The 19,811-nt window shown below is 37.3% G+C and overlaps 1 protein-coding gene across 4 annotated transcripts in view; it reads left to right on the forward strand.

The window, feature by feature from the left end:
• CEP85L (centrosomal protein 85 like) overlaps positions 1–19,811 on the forward strand; it is a 185,073-nt gene that overhangs the window by 66,530 nt on the left and 98,732 nt on the right. For 3 of the 4 annotated variants that reach the window (XM_070449914.1, XM_070449915.1, XM_020899700.2), the window contains one exon: positions 5,534–5,695. In XM_070449914.1, coding sequence (XP_070306015.1) covers positions 5,534–5,695 — 162 coding nt within the window. Of the gene's footprint in view, positions 1–5,533; positions 5,696–19,811 lie in introns of those variants that run through there. The other variant, XM_020899705.2, reaches the window with a different exon arrangement.

Here is a 19,811-nt window from a genome sequence, read left to right on the forward strand (position 1 = left end):
GGAGCATGTTGTTTAATCACCACATATTTGTGAGCTTTCTGTTTTCTTCTTTAAATTATTTCATACAATTATCATTGGAAAAGATGGCTTGATATGTTCTAAATCTTCTTAAATGTAGTGAGACTTGTTTTGTGGCATAAGGCATGATCTCTCCTGGAGAGCGTTTTATGTGCACTGGAGAAAAAAAAAATATTTATATTCTCCTTCTAGCTCTATATATCTTAAAGAAGAGATTTATTATAAGGAATTTATTCATGTGATTATGGAGGCTGGCAAGACCCAAGATCTGCAGGCTGAGTTAGCAAGGTGGAGACCCAGGGAAGTCAATGGTTTACTTCCAAATTGAATTTGAAGGCCTGAGAACTGGGAGAGCTGATGATGGAATTTCATTCTGGAGGCTGAAAGGCCTGAAGTCCCGGAAGAGCTGATGTTTCACTTCCAGTCCAAGACAGGGTAAAGCCAGTGTTCTGTTTTGAAGACCTTCAGGCAGGAAGAATTCTTTCTTTATTGGGGGTGTTTGAGCCTTTTGTTCTATTAAGACCTTTAGCCAGTTTGATGAGGTCTTTCCACATAATGCAGGGCAATCTGCTTTGCTCAGTCTACAATTTAAATAGATCAAAAATAGTCTCATAGAAACATCCCAATATGAGGACATCTCATTGTCCAGTTATGTTGACATATACAGTTAATCATCAAACATATTAATATATGTTTGATGTTGTTTGAGAGTCTTCAACCATACAGGGGAATTCCCTAGCAGTCCAGTGGTTAGAACTCCAGGCTTTCATTGCCAAGGACCTGGGTTCAATCCCTGGTCAGGGAACTAAGATCTCACAAGACAAGCAGCATGCCTCCCCACCCCGCTCCCCCAAGAAAAAATATACAAATAAACTTGTCACTGAGTCCAAGCTCATATAACTAGCCAATAAATTAAGAGATGAGTTGTTGAGGCAAGGAGTAGTGACTTTATTTGGAAAGCCAGCAAACAGATGATGGTAGGCTCCTGCCCCCAAAGAATCCTCTTGCCTGAGTTGTAATTCAGGCTTCTTTTATGGCCAGTGGGGAGGGAGTCAAGTCAGACATTTCCTGGTTCTCATCAGCTTCTGGGGCTTTCCCTAGTGGCTGAGCAGTAAAGAACCCACTCAAGAGATATGGGTTCTATCCCTGGGTTGGGAAGGTCCCCTGGAGAAGGAAATGGCAACCCACTCCAGTACTCTTGCCAGGAAAATCTCATGGACACAGGAGCCTGGTGGGCTTCTGGACCATGGGGTCGCAAAGAGTCAGACACAACTGAGCAACTAAACAGCAACAGCATCAACCTCTGGAGGGGATGTGTTAGGTGGGCCTGGCCTGAATGTTTCCTGTGGGCTGAACAGAGGTTTTATTTTTCCCTTCATGCTCATTATCTGGGAGGTTTCCCAGAGATGGGTCATTAAATGTGTGTGTAGCTTATAGGCAACCTCCCTTTAGTGATTAACTTGTAACAGAATATAAAAGGTTCTTCGTTATTACAAACTGAGACTGTTTATTCTGGAAAAAGCTATCCAAAAAGTTACTGGTATTGGTAGTCCACAGAAAATTTCGATAATGCTGCCATGAATTTTCAGATTTCGAGCAGCAGTACTTGCAGGTATGTGCTCTAGGATGAACTAGAATTTCTTTGGAAGAAAGGAATGAATTAATGTGCTGGCTAGAGTTACTCATTTTGAATCAGCTGAATTTTAGAGAATATTTACAAATTAGAATAATTTTTTTTTTACTCTAGATCAGGGATCTGCAAATTATGACCTGTCGGTCAAATCTAGCTTGTCATCATTTTTGTAAAGTTTTATTGTAACACAGCCACACCTGGCCTGTTGTCTACTACTTTCTTTATAACAGTGGTGACAGTTAGTTTTGATAGAGATCAGATGGCTTGCAAAGGTGGAAATATTTACTCACTGACCTTTTACAGAAAAAGTTTTTTTGAGCCATTCTTCCTGGTAATAGTTAATGATTTAAGCTAGGAACATCTTCCTAGCTTCTGATAATAATACTGTATCATTACTGGTGGGTTTTTTCTCTCTTTTATCCCCATTACTGGTGTGTCTGTGTGTGTACATGGGATGGGGGAGATTATATCCTTTCTGTATACAATTGGTTTCCTTGGGTCAAGATTTGTTAACAACAAATGGAGTGGAGTTGTTGTGGGCTAAATATGTAACACTACTTTATACTACTCAAAATAGTTACATTGTCTAAAAAGAAGTGTATTTACTTTATTTCAGGGGTCTTAATGCAGCTTTTATAAAATCGTTGACTAGGGATCTTGAATTTACTTATCTTGCTCTGTAGCTGGTTCCTTTCAGAATCAAATGCTGATGTAATCTGCAAATGAGTAAAAGTAATCAGCATTTTTTTCTTAAGATGATAGTGTATAATCATCATCATTATCATCCCTAGTGACAGAGTGAATGTTTCTGTATTTGTTTCTTTAGTAAAACATTGTAGTTAGTATCAACATTTAGATGTGGAGCTCCCTGAAAGCTCCTTTTTCTGTACGTGTAAATGTACAATTCTTCTGCAGCCATGGAAGCATACTATAAAAGCAGCTATATAAGTGCTTTTCTCCCATACATACTTAACATTTTGCATGTCACTACATGTTAAAAAAATAGGTCATTAAAATTATTTTTAGCACTTAAATAGTATCAACTAACTTACAGATTGTATTTTGTTTCTAGGCATTTATTTTTTTATTTAAAGAAGTACTGTCCTTGTGCTTATATATTTTTATACTTTTCTGTTATTTCTTTATAAAAATTCCTACCAGGAGGTCTTATGTTGAAACTTAGGTACATGTTGAAATTGAGTACCTGTTTTCAGATGCCCTAATTTTGAAACGCTCTATCAATTTATGTACCCATAAAAGTATGTGGACTTGCCCTGCACTTTGACATTGATATTTCAAATATTTGCCAATGGTATTTAATGTTATAGATGATTTAAAAGCCTAAAAATAAGAGCATTGTTGTCTTTTTCATTTCATTATTAGTAAGGTTGGACATCTTTTCATATCTTTATTTGCCATTTCCATGTACTTCCAGCCTATTTATGCTTTCATCTGCGTGCTAAGTCACTTCAGTCATGTCTGACTCTTTGCGACCCTTTAGACTGTAGCCCTCCAGGCTCCTCTGTCCATGGATGGAATTTTCCAGGCAAGAATACTGGAATAGGTTGCCATGTTCTACTGCAGGGGATCTTCCCTACCCAGGGATCGAACCTGCGTCTCTTACGTTTCCTGCATTGGCAGGAGGGTTCTTTACCACTAGCGCCACCTGGGAAGCCCATGTTCTTTCCTGAGTATTCCTAGAAAAATATTTCTCCAACTAATAGGTTTGCACTTCTGAGAGAAAATAGTGGGCTGTTTTTCCTTTTTGATAATGGTTTAGATAGGACTTGGAGTTCATTTAAATGGAATATTATTGATACCTGAGGAACTGTTTAAAGGAAGGATGTTTGGTGCAGATAATAGACAGATGACAGTAGACTACCTCTGGTGACAGAATGCCTTCACTTGGTGCTTTAATATGTGAGTGCCTAATCAGATGAATTAGGGTAAACCCAGTTTTGAGATTGATGTAGAATCTACCAAGTTTTCACTTGTTCTGGATCTCAAAGCTGGTGGAAATGTTTCTTTGGCTACCATTTTTAAACTCGAGTTAATTCAAACTTAATTTATAAATTGCATATAAAGAGAAAATAAAATAATTTGAGACAGTATTTTATTAAAATTAAAGCTTTAATGTTGTGGTTAATATGGTAGAAAATAGATTCAGGTCTGGTTTTATTATTAACCTCTTTATATGTTTTGATATTAATATTGAGAATGTCTATTTTAAATGTGGTAAAATAATGGTGATTAATTGTGTGGATATTTTGTCATTTTGTGATTCTTGTGTTTATTAAACTGCTAGAAAGTTCTCCTTGCCTGCCGATTTCAGTAGCATGTAACATGATGATTCTGTAAAGGTGTCTTATTTCACATCATGATGATAAGTGCCTTCTCATTTCTCCTTTACTTGGAAGCAACTGCGATTGCAAACATAAAACCCAATGGGAGCATTATAATTATGTGATAATAAGTCTGCTTTAAGGTAGCTATTCAGGTCATCTGTAATGTGCTTATTACTTTTCAAGGGTATAATTGAAATGAAGTCTCAAAATTCTTGTACAGAACTTGTTAACACCCACAAATAAGTCTATAGTCTTCAATTTTAGAGTCACTATGTTGACCATTAATAAAGATATGTACTGCTATAGCTTTTGTGTAAAATTCAAGATTTAAAATTGTTTTCAAATTACTGTAAACATTTTTCACTGCTTATCCTTTATTTCTGTTCCTAATTGTTAACAAGCTAGTAGTAAATAGTTCACAGATTGACCCTGGTCCATGGTATATTTTGAGACATTGTAGACGGTAAAAGAAGGAATGAACAGGAAGGTAAAATGATGGATAAATCAGGTAAAAGGCAAATGTCAGTTAAGTAAAAAATGGGCAAATAAGTGAAAATGAAGTTTAAGAGAACATTGAAAAATGATAAATTAGCTGAACAGTGAAGATTTATTGTAACTCAAAAGGGAAAATTAGGAGCCAGGAAATGCTCTAGTGTTAAAATTTTGTCAAAGATAACTAAAGAAATAGAATCGATTAAAATAAGCAAAATAGTTTTAAATTTTAAGTGGTTAGGATATAGTCGTAGAAAATAGATTGTTTTGACTTTCCAGCTTCCGTAGTAGCTCAGCTGGTAAAGAATCTGCCTGCAATGCAGCAGACCCTGGTTTGATTGCTGTGTCCGGAAGATCCTGTGGAGAAAGGATAGGCTACCCACTCCAGTATTCTTGGGCTTCCCTGATAGCTCAGCTGGTAAAGATTCTGCCTGCAATGTGGGAGACCTGGGATTGATCCCTGGTTTGGAAAGATCCCTGGGAGAAGGGAACAGCTAACCATTCCACTACTCTTGCCTAGAGAATTCCACGGACTATATAGTCCATGGGCTCAGAAAGAGTCGGACAGGACTGAGTGACTTTCACTTTGACTTTCCACGAGCTCATTCTACATGTATTGTCATGCAGTATGCTTTGATTAGATTTTTCCTGAGTCCCAGTTCTCAGCTAATGTCTGTGTATGGGATCACAGATGCCTACCTATCAAATATTACAGAGCACAGTGCTGACATTTCCAGACAGATTGATGATTGAGTTGACATTTTACATCAGACAGTAGTTCTGTGTTTAAAAGTTCAGTATCTGTAAGCAGAAATTAGATATCTTCAGCCAAAGAAAGCTGCTAAGTCAGCATTGAATTTGTGTATGTGTGATAAGTAAGTTTATTTGGTGACTCATAGATATTACTGATCTATTTAAGTTATTTTTGGCAGAAAATAGGCTTTTTATCTTAATTTGTGTTTTTTTTTAACAAGGCCAAAAGATGTCTTCTACCTACTCATAGACATTATAAATTTATTAACTTTTTGCATATTTTCCTTTGTAGGCCCAGATTATTCTTCATCAGCATGGTTACCTGGTAATGAATCATTGTGGCAGGCCACAACTGTTCCATCTAATCAGCGAAATAGCCATATCAGGAGACATAGTATAGCTTCTGACAGTGGTGATACTGGAATTGGAACTTCCTGTTCTGACAGCGTGGAAGGTGAGCTAAATTCTTACTGGTTAGACATGAAGCTGTGTAGAATGGTTGTAATTGAGAAAATACAAGGGACATGTCTTATTGTTCCAAACTAAAAAATTATAAAATAATGTTTGAATATTTAGTTATGTTCAGTGTTGTTGTATATCAAATGAAATTGTTCTTCTGATCAGATCAGATTTTCCTTCCTTCATTTTTAAACTAAACTTTTTATTTTGAAATAATTGTAGATTCACATGTGATTTAAAGATATGGTACAGAGATTCTAATGCAACCTTTATCTCATTGCTCACCCACCCCTTGGTTTCTTGCAAAACTGCACTTCAGGATCACAACATTGATATAGTCAAAATACAGAACATTTCTATCACCACAGTATACCTTATTCTGTTCATACCCACTTTCCCTTCCCCCTCTTCTTAACTCTTAGAAACCACTAATCTATTCTGCATTTCTGTAATTTTATTTGTCATTTCAAGCGTACCCTGTAAGTTGTACCATGCAGTATGTAACTCTTTGGAATTGGCTTTTTTTCTCTGAAGAGTCATCCAGGTTGTTGTGTGCGTTAATGGTTCCTTTCTTTTTATAGCAGTGGTGGTATTGGATAGACCACATTTTGCCTAACCATTAAACCACTGAAAGACATCTGGGTTGTTTTCAGTTTTGGGCTTTTAGAAATAAAGCTGCTGTAAACATTCATGTATAAGTTTGGGTGTGAACACACGTCTTCATTTCTCTGTGGTCATTGTCCAAGAGTGCGGTGCTGGTCGTATGGGAGTTGCATGTTTAGTTTTTAAAGAAACTGTCACACTGTTTTCCAGAGTGACTTCTGTGTTTCCATCAGCAATGTAAATAGATAGTATGGGTAATCAAACTTTCTCTTTAGCCTTGCTAGCCCTTGGTGATTTTTATTTATTTGTTTTTTCTTTGGTTTTAAATTTTAGGTTTTCTGATAGGAATGTAGTGATACCTCATTTTGGTTTTAATTCTCATTTTTTTTAAAGATTAATAATGTTGAACATTTTTTCACAGATGTTTATTTGCCATCTATCTGTTCTGTTTGCTGAAATGTTCTTATCTTTTGCCTTGTCTAGTTGAATTTTCTCTGTTTTAATTGGTGAGTTTTGAGCATTCTTTGTATATTTCAGACACTAATCCTTTGTTGGCTATTTGATTTGTAAACATTTTTTTCTGGTCTGGCTTGTCTTTCATCCTTTAACCATGTCTCTTGCAGAGCAGCAGTTCTTAAGCTTGTAAATCCAGTGTATCAGTTTTTGCCTGTATAGATTGTACTTTTGGGATCAAGGCTACGAATTCTTTGTCTAGTCCCAGATCTTGAATATTTTACTTTTCTCTTTTTTTTTTTCCTAAAAATTTAATCATTTTATATTCTGTAAGTCTGTGGTCTGTTTTGAGTTAATACTTTTACAATGTGTATATGTTTGGGTGTTCCTGAGACCACTCTTAGGCTCAGTTATTTCCTGGAACTCAGAAAAGCTGTTAATGCTAGTGGTTATAGTTTTTTACAGCAAAAGGATACTGATTTAAATTAGCAACAGAGGAGCAAAGGGCAGAGTCCAGAGAACACCAGGTCCAAACGCCCCGTTGTCCTCTCCCAGTGGAGTTGTGTGGACGGTGATCAGTTCTCTCAGCAGTGTTGTGTCAGAGCACATAGAGCAGCAAGGCCATCCAGTCCTTGGTGTTCAGGACTTTTACTGTGGGTAGGTTATATTGGTATGGTTGAATGCCTGTACGCATGACCTTACTTTCCAGCCTTTGAGAAGTCAAGCTGACCTTACATGGTTCAAGACTCCTACCATAAATCACATTATTAGCACAGACTATATGCTTGGAGTTACCCAAGGACCCCAGGTAAACAAAGACACTCTTTATTAGGCAGGATGTTTCAAGGATTCAGAGGTTACATCTTAGGAGCCAGACAAGGGCCACACCTTTCTTGGAATGTGCAGTGTGTGGAAAACCCAGACATGCTGATCCTTACTGCACAGTGTGAGATTTAGATTGAGGTTTCTTTTCTTTGCCTAGTAAATCTTGAAACCAGAATAATATCCACTTTTTTTTTTTTTCAAAATTGTTTTAGCTATTCTAGTTGTTTTATTTTTCTGTGTAAGTTTTAAATAATTTTGACTATACAAAAAGTCTTGCTGGGAATTTAATAGGAATTGTGTTGTCCATGTATCAGTTTGGGGAGAGTTGCCATCTTTACTCTGTTGAGTCTGCTAATCCATTAACATGGTATGTTTTCCCATTTATTTAGATTTTATTTCATTCACCAGTGTTGTATAGTTTTCAACATACATGTCCAGTACATGTTTTTTTAGATTTATAGCTAACTATTTCATTCTTGGAAGAGTGATTATAAATGGCATTTTATAGTCCAAGTTTGGTACCAACATGTTAATTGTATATTATGAGATGGCTGAACTCTTTCATTCTCAGAGTGTTTTTTGGGGGTGTATTTCTTAGAATTTTCTCTGTAGATAGTTAGGTCATCTGTGAGTAGGAGTGTTTTTCCTTTTGATATCAGGATAATACTAGCTTTCTAAAATGAATTGGGAAGTGTTTCCTTTATTTTTCTGGAAGAGATTGTATAGAGTGGTTTTAATTCTTCTTTAAATGTTTAGTAGAATTCTTCAGTGACACCATCTGGGCCTAGAAATTTATTTATTTATTTTTAATATTAATAGCTTAAAATCATGAATTAAAGTTTCCTTAATAGTTGTTCTTCAGCCACTCAGTCGTGTCCAACTCTGACCCCGTGGACTGCAGCACACCAGGCTTCCCTGTCCTTCACTGTCTCCCAGAGTTTGCTCAAACTCATGTCCATTGTGTCAGTGATGCCATCCAACCATCTCATACTCTGTCACCCTCTTCTCCTCTTTCCCTCAATCTTTCCCAGAATCAGGGTCTTTTTCCAGTGGGTCAGCTCTTTGCATCAGGTGGCCAAAGTAGTGAAGCTTCAGCTTCAGCATCAGTCCCATATATACTTTGCAATTGGCTTTAAAAAACAAAAAACAAAAACAACTCTGTATTGGAGTTCTAAAAAAGAATTTTGTTTTCTTTTTTCATTGTGATATGAGTCATGTAAGCTAATCCACATTACCCAAAGCTCCTAGAATTGCTCTGTTCTCCAAGGAAATCCAGCCATTGAGATAAGGCCGAGGACTGGGTTAGACTAAGGAATTCAAGGGTTAGGCAGACTTACGTGGGGGCTTTCTTCGTGATGCTTTGAAAATAACACACAGAGTGAATGCAAGTCGTCCTACCAGTTTACAACAGAATCAAGCAACATATCAGAGAAGAAAACAAGCTTATAATCTCTATTAGATATTGAGATTTCTCTAGCACATGTATCAACCTGAGTACTTTTTAAAAACACATGCTTATTTGGAAATTTAGTACCTGATATAAAAACAGCATTTCAAAGTAGTAAGGGAGGATTAAGCATGAAAAAAGTGTTATTAGAGCCTGACCTCAAACTGTAAGAAAATTAAATTTAAAATGGAGTAAATTTATTTTACATTTTTACATTAGGAATATTCTTAAACAAGCCATACAACACAGATTTTAATAGAAATTCAAACATTTTGAACACTGCTAAAAGCTACTAAATATAAAAGGAAACATACTAGGAATAAATATTTGTAATCAAATTAACAGGAAAATAGTATCCTTCTTATTTAATGCACCCAAATAGGTGTTTATCCATAAAGTTTTAAATATTTCATAATTTTAAAATTTCATAGATAAAAGGTAGAAATACACAATTCATGTAAAAATTACAAATGGCCAATAAACATCAAAAAGAGGATCAAACTCAGTCATAGTGAAGTGAGAGACTGTACAATTAGATACCACTTTCACCAGTGAAATTGCCCCCTTTTCAAAAAAAAGAGAAAAGACTGTAATCTCCAGCGTCTGAGCAAAGATGGGAAAAACAGTACTCTAAAAAATAGTATATGCAGTCAGCCTTTACAGAGGGTAATTTGGCAATGATAACTAACAGCTATGTGGCTGTTAACCTATGTTTTAGGCACTTACACATATTAACTCATTTAATCCTCACAGCAGTTCTCTGATTGGAAAGTGAGACAGAGGTTAAATTACTTACCTGTAAATAATATTTGTAAAGTGTATATATTCTTGATTCAGCACACACAGGTAAATAAAGATAACATATATAAGAATATAACACTGTTTAGAAGAAAGAAACAACTCCAAGTGTCTTATCGATAGGGAAGTGGTTAAATATTTCACTGTGTATTCAGTTAAAGTAATTAGGTAGCTACATATATACCAACCTAGAAAGATATTGAAGTGAATTTCCAACTTAAGATAATAAACTAAGCATAGCCCGCTACTTTTCTTTCTGAAAACCCACTGAAAGTCAGGGAAAAATATTAAAAAACCAAACCAAATTCTACATCCTAAAACAGCAACAAGAAGTTCAGGAATAAACCATTGATTTATACTATTAAAAATCCTTAGAAATGCTCAAGAACCAGTAATATCAGACTTGCTATGTTTTCCCACCATATAGAAAAGCTTTTTCTCCTTTCTATATTCTGTTCTTTGGATGCAAGTTAGAAGGGAAGGATTAAACTCCACCTCCTAGAAGAGGAAGTTTCTGAGTTTAATATCTGAAATTATTCTTTAAGATATACTTGTCCTTTGTAAAAGCAAATCTGTATTTCAAGTATTAAATTTATTGGCTTTGAAAATTTCTATTCAGTAATTTGTAAATATCAACACAAGCACTTTGTTAAAGTGGTGTACTCATTATGCCAGCAAATTTGGAAAACCCAGCAGTGGCCACAGGACTGGAAAAGGTCCATTTTCATTCCAGTCCCAAAGAAAGGCAATGCCAGAGAATGTTCAAATTACTATACAACTGCAGTCATTTTACATGCTAGCAAGATTATGCTCAAAATCCTTCAATCTAGGCTTCAGCAGTATGTGACCCAAGAACTTCCAGATATACAAGCTGGATTTAGAAATGGCAGGGGAACCAGAGAAAAATTGCCAACGTACGCTGGATCATAGAAAAAGCAAGGGAATTCCAAAAAAATCTATTTTTTTGCTTAATTGACTATGCTAAAGCCTTTGACTGTGTGGATCACAACAAACTGTGGAATATTCCTATATAGAGAAAACATGGGAGTTTCAGAAAAACATCTCTCTGTTTCATTGACTACACTAAAGCCTTTGACTGTGGATGATGACAAGGAAAGCTCTTAGAGAGATGGGAATACCAAATCATCTTACTTATCTCCTAAGAAACCTGTGTGCAGGTCAAGAAGCAATGGTTAGAACCCTGTATGGAACATCTGATTGGTTCAAGATTGAGAAAGGAGTACAATAGGGCTGTGTGCTGTCACCCCTTTTGTTTTACCTGTACACTGAGCATATCATGAGAAATGCCAGGCTTGGTGAGTTACAAGCTGGAATCAACGTGGGCAGGAGAAACATCATCAACCTCAGATATGCGGATGATTGATACCACTCTAATGGCAGAAAGCGAAGAGGAACTAAAGAACCTCTTGATGAGGGTGAAGGGGAGAGTGGAAGAGCCGACTTAAGGCTAAATATTAAAAAAACTAAGATCATGGCTTAAGCCCCATTACTGCATGGCAAATAGAAGGGGAAGGGGTGGAAGTAGTGACAGATTTCCTCTTCTTGGGCTCTAAAATCACTGTGGGCAATGACTGCAGCCATGAAATCAGAAGGCAATTGCTTCTTGGCAGGAAAGCGACGACAAATCTAGAGAGTGTGTTGAAAAGAAGAGACATTACTCTGCTGACAAAGGTCCGTATATCAAGGCAGTGGTCTTCCCATTGGTCAGGTATGGTTGTGAGAGCTGGACCGTAAAGAAGGCCAAAGAATTGATGTCTTCGAACTGTGATGCTGGACAGCAGGGAGATCAAACCAGTCAATCTTAAGGGAGATCAGCCCTGAATATTCACTGGAAGGACTGATACTGAAGCTGAAACTCCAGTATTCTGGTCATCTGATGTGAACAGACAACTCAACTGCCCTACAAAAGATTGAGGGCAGTAGGAGAAGAGGGCATCAGAGGATAAGATGGCTAGACAGCATCACTGATGCAATGAACATGAACTTGGGCAAACTCTGGGAGTTGGGGAGGGACAGGGAGGCCTGGCAGGCCATGGGGTCGCAAAGAGTTGGACACAACTGGGCGACAAACAACAACTTTCTTAAAGAGTTGGGAACCACACCACATTACCTGCCTCCTGAGAAACCGGTATGCAGATCAAGAAGCAACAGTTAGAACTGGACATGGAACAATGGATTGGTTCAGAATTGGAAAAGGAGTATGTCAAGGCTGTGTATGGTCACCCTGCTTATTTAACTTACATGTAGAGTACATCATGCACAATGCCAGGCTGGATGAAGCACAGGCTGGAGTCAAGATTGCCCAGAGAAATATCAATAACTTTAGATATGCAGATGATAACGACTTAAATGGCAGAAAGTGAAGAGGAACTGAAGAGCCTCTTGATGAACGTGAAAGAGGAGAGTGAAAAAGCTGACTTAAAACTCAACATTTGAAAAACAAAGATCATGGCATTTGGTCCCGTTACTTTGGTCCCATTACTTGGTCCCATGGCAAATAGATGGGGAAAAAGTGGAAGCAGTGTCAGATTTCATTTTCTTGGGCTCCAAAATCAATGAATATGGTGACTGCAGTCACAAAATTAAAGGACACTTGCTCCTTGGAAGAAAAGCTATGACAAACCTAGACAGTGTATTAAAAAGCAGAGACATCACTTTGCCAACAAAGGTTCCTCTGTTCAAAACTATGGTTTTTCCAGTAGTCATGTATGGATGTGATAATTGGACCATAAAGAAGGCTGAGCACTGAATAGCTAGTACTTTTGAGCTGTGATGCTGGAGACTCTTGGGAGTCCCTTAGACTGCAAGGAGGTCAAACCAGTCAATCCTAAAGGAAATCAACCCTGAATATTCATTGAAGGACTGGTGCTGAAGCTGAAGCTCCAATACTTTGGCCACCTGATGCAAAGAACTGACTCATTAGAACAGACCCCGATGCTGGTAAAGATTAAGGACAAGAGGAGAAGGGGTTGACAGGGGATGAGATAGTTGGATGACGTCACTGACTCAATGGACATGAGTTTGCGCAAACTCAGAGATAGCGAAGGACAGGAAAACCTGGTGTGTGGCAGTCCATGGGGTCACAAAGAATCGGACATGACTTAGCTACTGAACAAAAACAACAACAGCAGTCATTTATTTTAATGTGGATTGGGTTATTATCCAGTGTGTGTATGTGTGTGAGTTGCTCACTCATCCCCGACTCATTGCAATCTCATGGACTGTAGCCCGCCAGGCTTCTCTGTCCGTGGAATTCTCCAGGCAAGAATACTGGAGTGGGTTGCCATTTCCTTGTCCAGGGGATCTTCCTGACCCTGGGATCAAACACAGGACTCTTGAGTTGTGGGCAGATTCTTTATCATCTGAACCACTAGGGAAGCCCAAGCAACCAAAACCAAAAAATGTAGATGACCATACAACATCCTGTAGTACCTATGGTAGTTTGTTGCTCAGATTATTCCAGCTTTTGCCACTGGGAACTCTTTCAGGGTGACTCCTATGATACTTTGTGGTCTACCCCCGTCCTTTTGTTTTTGAGCACTTCCTTTTGAATACTACAGGGTGTTGGATGGTCACCTTATGTTTTCCCTACCCTAGACCTAGAATCAGCCATTGCTCCAAAGAGCTCTAGTTTTTTTGTTTTTGTTTTTTTGTTGGAGAAGAGTATTTAGCAACCAAGATCCGTGTGCTGGGAGTGCTTGTTACTGCTGGGGTGTCATTTTCAGTTTTTCAGCCACTCATTATGAAAATATAGCATCCCAGCCCTGACACTGTGTGGCCTAATATGGGCAAGAGCGTCTATGCCATCATGACAGACAGAAGTAGCTTCTCTAGGGTATATGCACTCACCTGTATATATGTGCATATCTAAAATTATTTGTGTCTATTCATAAGTATCTGTATTAAGCTAAGTTGGTTCATACTGATGTCTCTCACTCTAGTCCAATACAGCAGAGTTCATTTTAGCTTTTCCCCCTCCTTGTCTATAATTTCCCTCTCCAGTAGTGAGACACCTCCTACCATCTACCATCCATTTACATATTTGTTTATCTCCCAGTGTACAAGTAAAGCACGTTTGGAACTATTAACCCGTATTTCCCAGTATTCGTTTCCAAGTGCTGCCATAACAAATTACCATTAACTAGGGGCTGCTTGCAACAGCAGAAGTATATTTTCTCACAGTTCTGGAGACGATAGATTCAAAATCAAGGTATCAGCCAGGCTATGTTTTTTCAAAGGCTCTAGTGACAACTCTGCCTTAACTGCCTCTCTAGATTCTGCTGGTTCATGGGGATCTTTGGCCAACTTTGGCTTGTGGCATCATAGCTTTTTCTCTGCTTCCTGTACGTGGCCTGCTTCTCTAGGCCTCCCCTGTGTCTTCATGTATCTCTCTTTCCCTTTGTAAGGACACTGGTCATTGGATTTAGGGCTCGCCCACATACAGTATGACCTCATCTTAACTTGCTACATCTGTAAAGACTTGATTTCAAAATAAGATAACATTCACAGGTACTGGGGAGTTAAGATTTTAGTGTACCTGTGTGGAGCACACAGTTCAGTCCATGGCACTATTACATGTATTACTGTCTGGTTAAATAGGCATACAATTTTTGGAGAGTAATTTGAACTAAGTAGAGTTGAAAATAAAACAGAAAACTACTGTGAAGGTTTTAAAAAAATGTATTATTAGTCATTTGGTCTCATCAATAAACTTTAAAAATTAGCTTTTTTTGAGGATAGAATTGTGTGGGAAGGATACAAAATCTGGAGATATAAAAGTTGTAGAATGGATGTTCTGAGTTTTTTTTTTTTTTTTTAGTGCTATTGCAAAGCTGTTTAAGCAAATCAGTCTGTTAACTCTGTTCCTGTGTTGTGACTTCTGAAATGTTTACTTGGATTCAGAGATAAATTTAGCTTTTTTAAGATTTGGCTTATACATCAAGATTCATACTTTTTTTCTAGTCAGTTACTTCGCAGGTGGTGCAGTGGTGAAGGATCCACCTGCCAATGCAGGAGCTGCAAGAGACTCAGGTTCGACCCCTGGCTCGGGAAGATCCCCTGGAGTAGGAAATGACAACCACTTTAGTATTCTTGTCTGGGAAATTCCATGGACAGAGGAGCCTGGCGGGCTGCAGTACATGAGGTTGCCAAGAGTTGGATGTGACTGAACATGCACTTTAATCTCCATAGAATATTACGGTATTAATCTGGGTCCAGCTGGGAAATTTTCTTCCTGAGTTCTTCCACGGAAAACTTAAAAAAAATCCCTTCTCTTGCCCATATTAGGCCACACAGTGTCAGGGCTGGGATGCTATATTTTCATAATGAGTGGCTGAAAAACTGAAAATACCTCTTTGAGAATATGATAGTACTTCTTAAATAATCTCCAGAAACTCTTTGATTCTGCTGTTTATTATTATATATAATTACTCATTTTTCTATTTCTATTTAGAAAAATGCCTTTTCTCTTTATTCTTTGAATTAATTTAAAATAATTTATTTGTATCAACAGCAAATATCACTGCTTTTCTCACTGAATAATTCATCAGGTGTTAAATACAAATCCCTGTAATGCTTTAGGGATAAAGAGCATGATTTTCACTTTCTTCTTGAATTGGGCTGATGTGTGAAGATGTTGTTTTGGCCTTCCATTATTTCTTGCCATTATCTCCAAGTTGAACTCCAACTCCTTTCCCTGCTAGCTATTTAGATTTAATACATAGAATAATGAGTGATTTTACTGGTATGTTACAGAGTATTGTACAAGATATTCTAATGGACAAAGAATCCGTTGAGTTTAAGGCATGATCATAGTAGGCAGTGTTATTTAGAACCTGTTATAATAATAGTAGGAGACTTTAATACCCCACTCACAACTATGGATAGATCAACTAAACAGAAAATGAACAAGGAAGCACAAACTTTAAAGGACACAATGGACCAGCTAGACCTAATTGACATCTATAGGACGTTTCACCCCAAAACAATCAACTTCATCTTTTTCTCAAGTGCACACGGAACCTTCTCCAGAATAGATCACATCCTGGGCCATAAATCTAGTCTTGGTAAATTCAAAAAGATTGAAATCATTCCAGTCATCTTTTCTGACCACAGTGCAGTAAGATTAGATCTCAATTACAGGAAAAAAATTATTAAAAATTCAAACATATGAAGGCTAAACAACACGCTTCTGAAAAACCAACAAATCATAGAAGAAATCAAAAAAGAAATCAAAATATGCATAGAAATGAATGAAAATGAAAACACAACAACCCAAAACCTATGGGACACTGTAAAAGCAGTGCTAAGGGGAAGATTCATAGCATTACAGGCCTACCTCAAGAAACAAGAAAAAAGTCAAATAAATAACCTAAATCTACACCTAAAGCAACTAGAGAAGGAAGAAATGAAGAACCCCAGGGTTAGTAGAAGGAAAGAAATCTTAAAAAAATTAGGGCAGAAATAAATGCAAAAGAAACTAAAGAGATCATAGCAAAAATCAACAAAGCTAAAAGCTGGTTTTTTGAAAAAATAAACAAAATTGACAAACCATTAGCAAGACTCATTAAGAAACAAAGGGAGAAGAACCAAATTAACAAAATTAGAAATGAAAATGGAGAGATCACAACAGACAACATTGAAATACAAAGGATCATAAGAGACTACTACCAGCAGCTCTATGCCAATAAAATGGACAACTTGGAAGAAATGGACAAGTTCTTAGAGAAGTATAGCTTTCCAAAACTGAACCAGGAAGAAATAGAAGATCTTAACAAAACCATCACAAGCAAGGAAATCGAAACTGTAATCAGAAATCTTCCAGCAAACAAAAGCCCAGGACCAGATGGCTTCACAGCTGAATTCTACCATAAATTTAGAGAAGAGCTAACACCTATCTTACTCAAACTCTTCCAGAAAATTGCAGAAGAAGGTAAACTTCCAAACTCATTCTATGAGGCCACCATCACCCTAATTCCAAAACCAGACAAAGATGCCACAAAAAAAGAAAACTACAGGCCAATATCACTGATGAACATAGATGCAAAAATCCTTAACAAAATTCTAGCAAACAGAATCCAACAACATATTAAAAAAATCATACAGCATGACCAAGTGGGCTTTATCCCAGGAATGCAAGGATTCTTTAATATCCGCAAATCAATCAATGTAATACACCACATTAACAAATTGAAAGATAAACATATGATTATCTCAATAGATGCAGAAAAAGCCTTTGACAAAATTTAACATCCATTTATGATTAAAACTCTCCAGAAAGCAGGAATAGAAGGAACATACCTCAACATAATAAAAGCTATATATGACAAACCCACAGCAAGCATTACCCTCAATGGTGAAAAATTGAAAGCATTTCCCCTGAAATCAGGAACAAGACAAGGGTGCCCACTCTCACCACTACTATTCAACATAGTTTTGGAAGTGTTGGCCACAGCAATCAGGGCAGAAAAAGAAGTAAAAGGAATCCAGATAGGAAAAGAAGAAGTGAAACTCTCTCTGTTTGCAGATGACATGATCCTCTACATAGAAAACCCTAAAGACTCTACCAGAAAATTACTAGAACTAATCAACGAATACAGTAAAGTTGCAGGATATAAAATTAACACACAGAAATCTCTTGCATTCCTATACACTAACAATGAGAAAACAGAAAGAGAAATTAAGGAAACGATACCATTCACCATTGCAACAAATAGAATAAAATACTTAGGAGTATATCTACCTAAAGAAACAAAAGACCTATACATAGAAAACTATAAAACACTGATGAAAGAAATCAAAGAGGACACAAACAGATGGAGAAATATACCGTGTTCATGGATTGGAAGAATCAATATTGTCAAAATGGCTCTACTACCCAAAGCAATCTATAGATTCAATGCAATCCCTAACTACCAATGGTATTTTTCACAGAACTAGAACAAATAATTTCACAATTTGTATGGAAATACAAAAAACCTCGAATAGCCAAAGTAATCCTGAGAAAGAAGAATGGAACTGGAGGAATCAATCTGCCTGACTTCAGACTCTACTACAAAGCCACAGTCATCAAGACAGTATGGTACTGGCACAAAGACAGAAATATAGATCAATGGAACAGAATAGAAAGCCCAGAGATAAGTCCATGAACCTATGGTCACCTTATCTTCGACAAAGGAGGCAAGGATATACAATGGAAAAAAGACAACCTCTTTAACTAGTGGTGCTGGGAAAACTGGTCAACCACCTGTAAGAGAATGAAACTAGAACACTGTCTAACACCATACACAAAAATAAACTCAAAATGGATTAAAGATCTAAATGTAAGACCAGAAACTATAAAACTCCTAGAGGAGAACATAGGCAAAACACTCTCCAACATAAATCACAGCAGGATCCTCTATGACCCACATCCCAGATTTTAGAAATAAAAGCAAAAATAAACAAATGGGACCTAACGAAACTTAAAAGCTTTTGCACAACAAAGGAAACTATAAGCAAGGTGAAAAGACAGCCCTCAGATTGGGAGAAAATAATAGCAAATGAAGCAACAGACAAAGGATTAATCTCAAAAATATACAAGCAACTCCTCCAGCTCAACTCCAGAAAAATAAATGACCCAATCAAAAAATGGGCCAAAGAACTAAACAGACATTTCTCCAAAGAAGGCATACAGATGGCTAACAAATACATGAGAAGATGCTCAACATCACTCGTTATCAGAGAAATGCAAATCAAAACCACAATGAGGTACCATTATACGCCAGTCAGGATGGCTGCTATCCAAAAGTCTACAAGCAATAAATGCTGAAGAGGGTGTGGAGAAAAGGGAACTATCTTACACTGTTGGTGGGAATGCAAATTAGTACAGCCACTATGGAAAACAGTGTGGAGATTTCTTAAAAAGCTGGAAATAGAACTGCCATATGACCCAGCAATCCCACTTCTGGGCATACACACTGAGGAAACCAGATCTGAAAGAGACACGTGCACCCCAGTGTTCATCACAGCACTGTCTATCATAGCCAGGACATGGAAGCAACCTAGATGCCCATCAGCAGACGAATGGATGAGGAAGCTGTGGTACATATTCACCATGGAATATTACTCAGCCATTAAAAAGAATTCATTTGAATCAGTTCTAATGAGATGGATGAAACTGGAGCCCATTATACAGAGCGAAGTAAGCCAGAAAGATAAAGACCATTACAGTATACTAACACATACATATGGAATTTAGAAAGATGGTAACGATAACCCTATATGCAAAACAGAAAAAAAGACTCAGATGTATAGAACAGACTTGTGGACTCTGGGAGAAGGCGAGGGTGGGATGTTTCAAGAGAACAGCATCGAAACATGTATATTATCTAGGGTGAAACAGATAACCAGCCCAGGTTGGGTGCATGAGACAAGTGCTTGGCTCTGGTGCACTGGGAAGACCCAGAGGGATCGGGTGGAGAGGGAGGTGGGAGGGGGGACCGGGATGGGGAATACATGTAAATCCATGGCTAATTCATTTCAATGTATGACAAAAACCACTGCAATGATGTAAAGTAATTAGCCTCCAACTAATAAAAATAAATGAAAAACAAACAAACAAAAAAGAACCTGTTATATATGGATGAAGCAATGTCAAAGTTTGAAGACAGGGCAAATAGGGCAAGAGTTCTAGGAAAGGATAATAAATGTAAGAATGGCACATGAAAATAAGATGGAGTTATAGGATTCTGGGAAATTGGCAATAACAGAGACTTGGGGCTTCTGTGGAAAATGAATCAGAATTACGGTCTGAGTGATAATACTGGTAGCAGATGATCTTGACTGCATTTGTTTGACTGTCAGGAGAGGTGCAGGGTACTCCTATTAAAAACATCAATTATTTAAAATTATTATCTAAAAATAGGGAATAGTTTTAGCAGGCTTATTAAAGATTACTTATTTAGAATGAAAGCTTGGTATGTTT

Source organism: Odocoileus virginianus, chromosome 19 (assembly GCF_023699985.2).
Source record: "Odocoileus virginianus isolate 20LAN1187 ecotype Illinois chromosome 19, Ovbor_1.2, whole genome shotgun sequence".
Taxonomy (NCBI): Eukaryota; Metazoa; Chordata; class Mammalia; order Artiodactyla; family Cervidae; genus Odocoileus; species Odocoileus virginianus.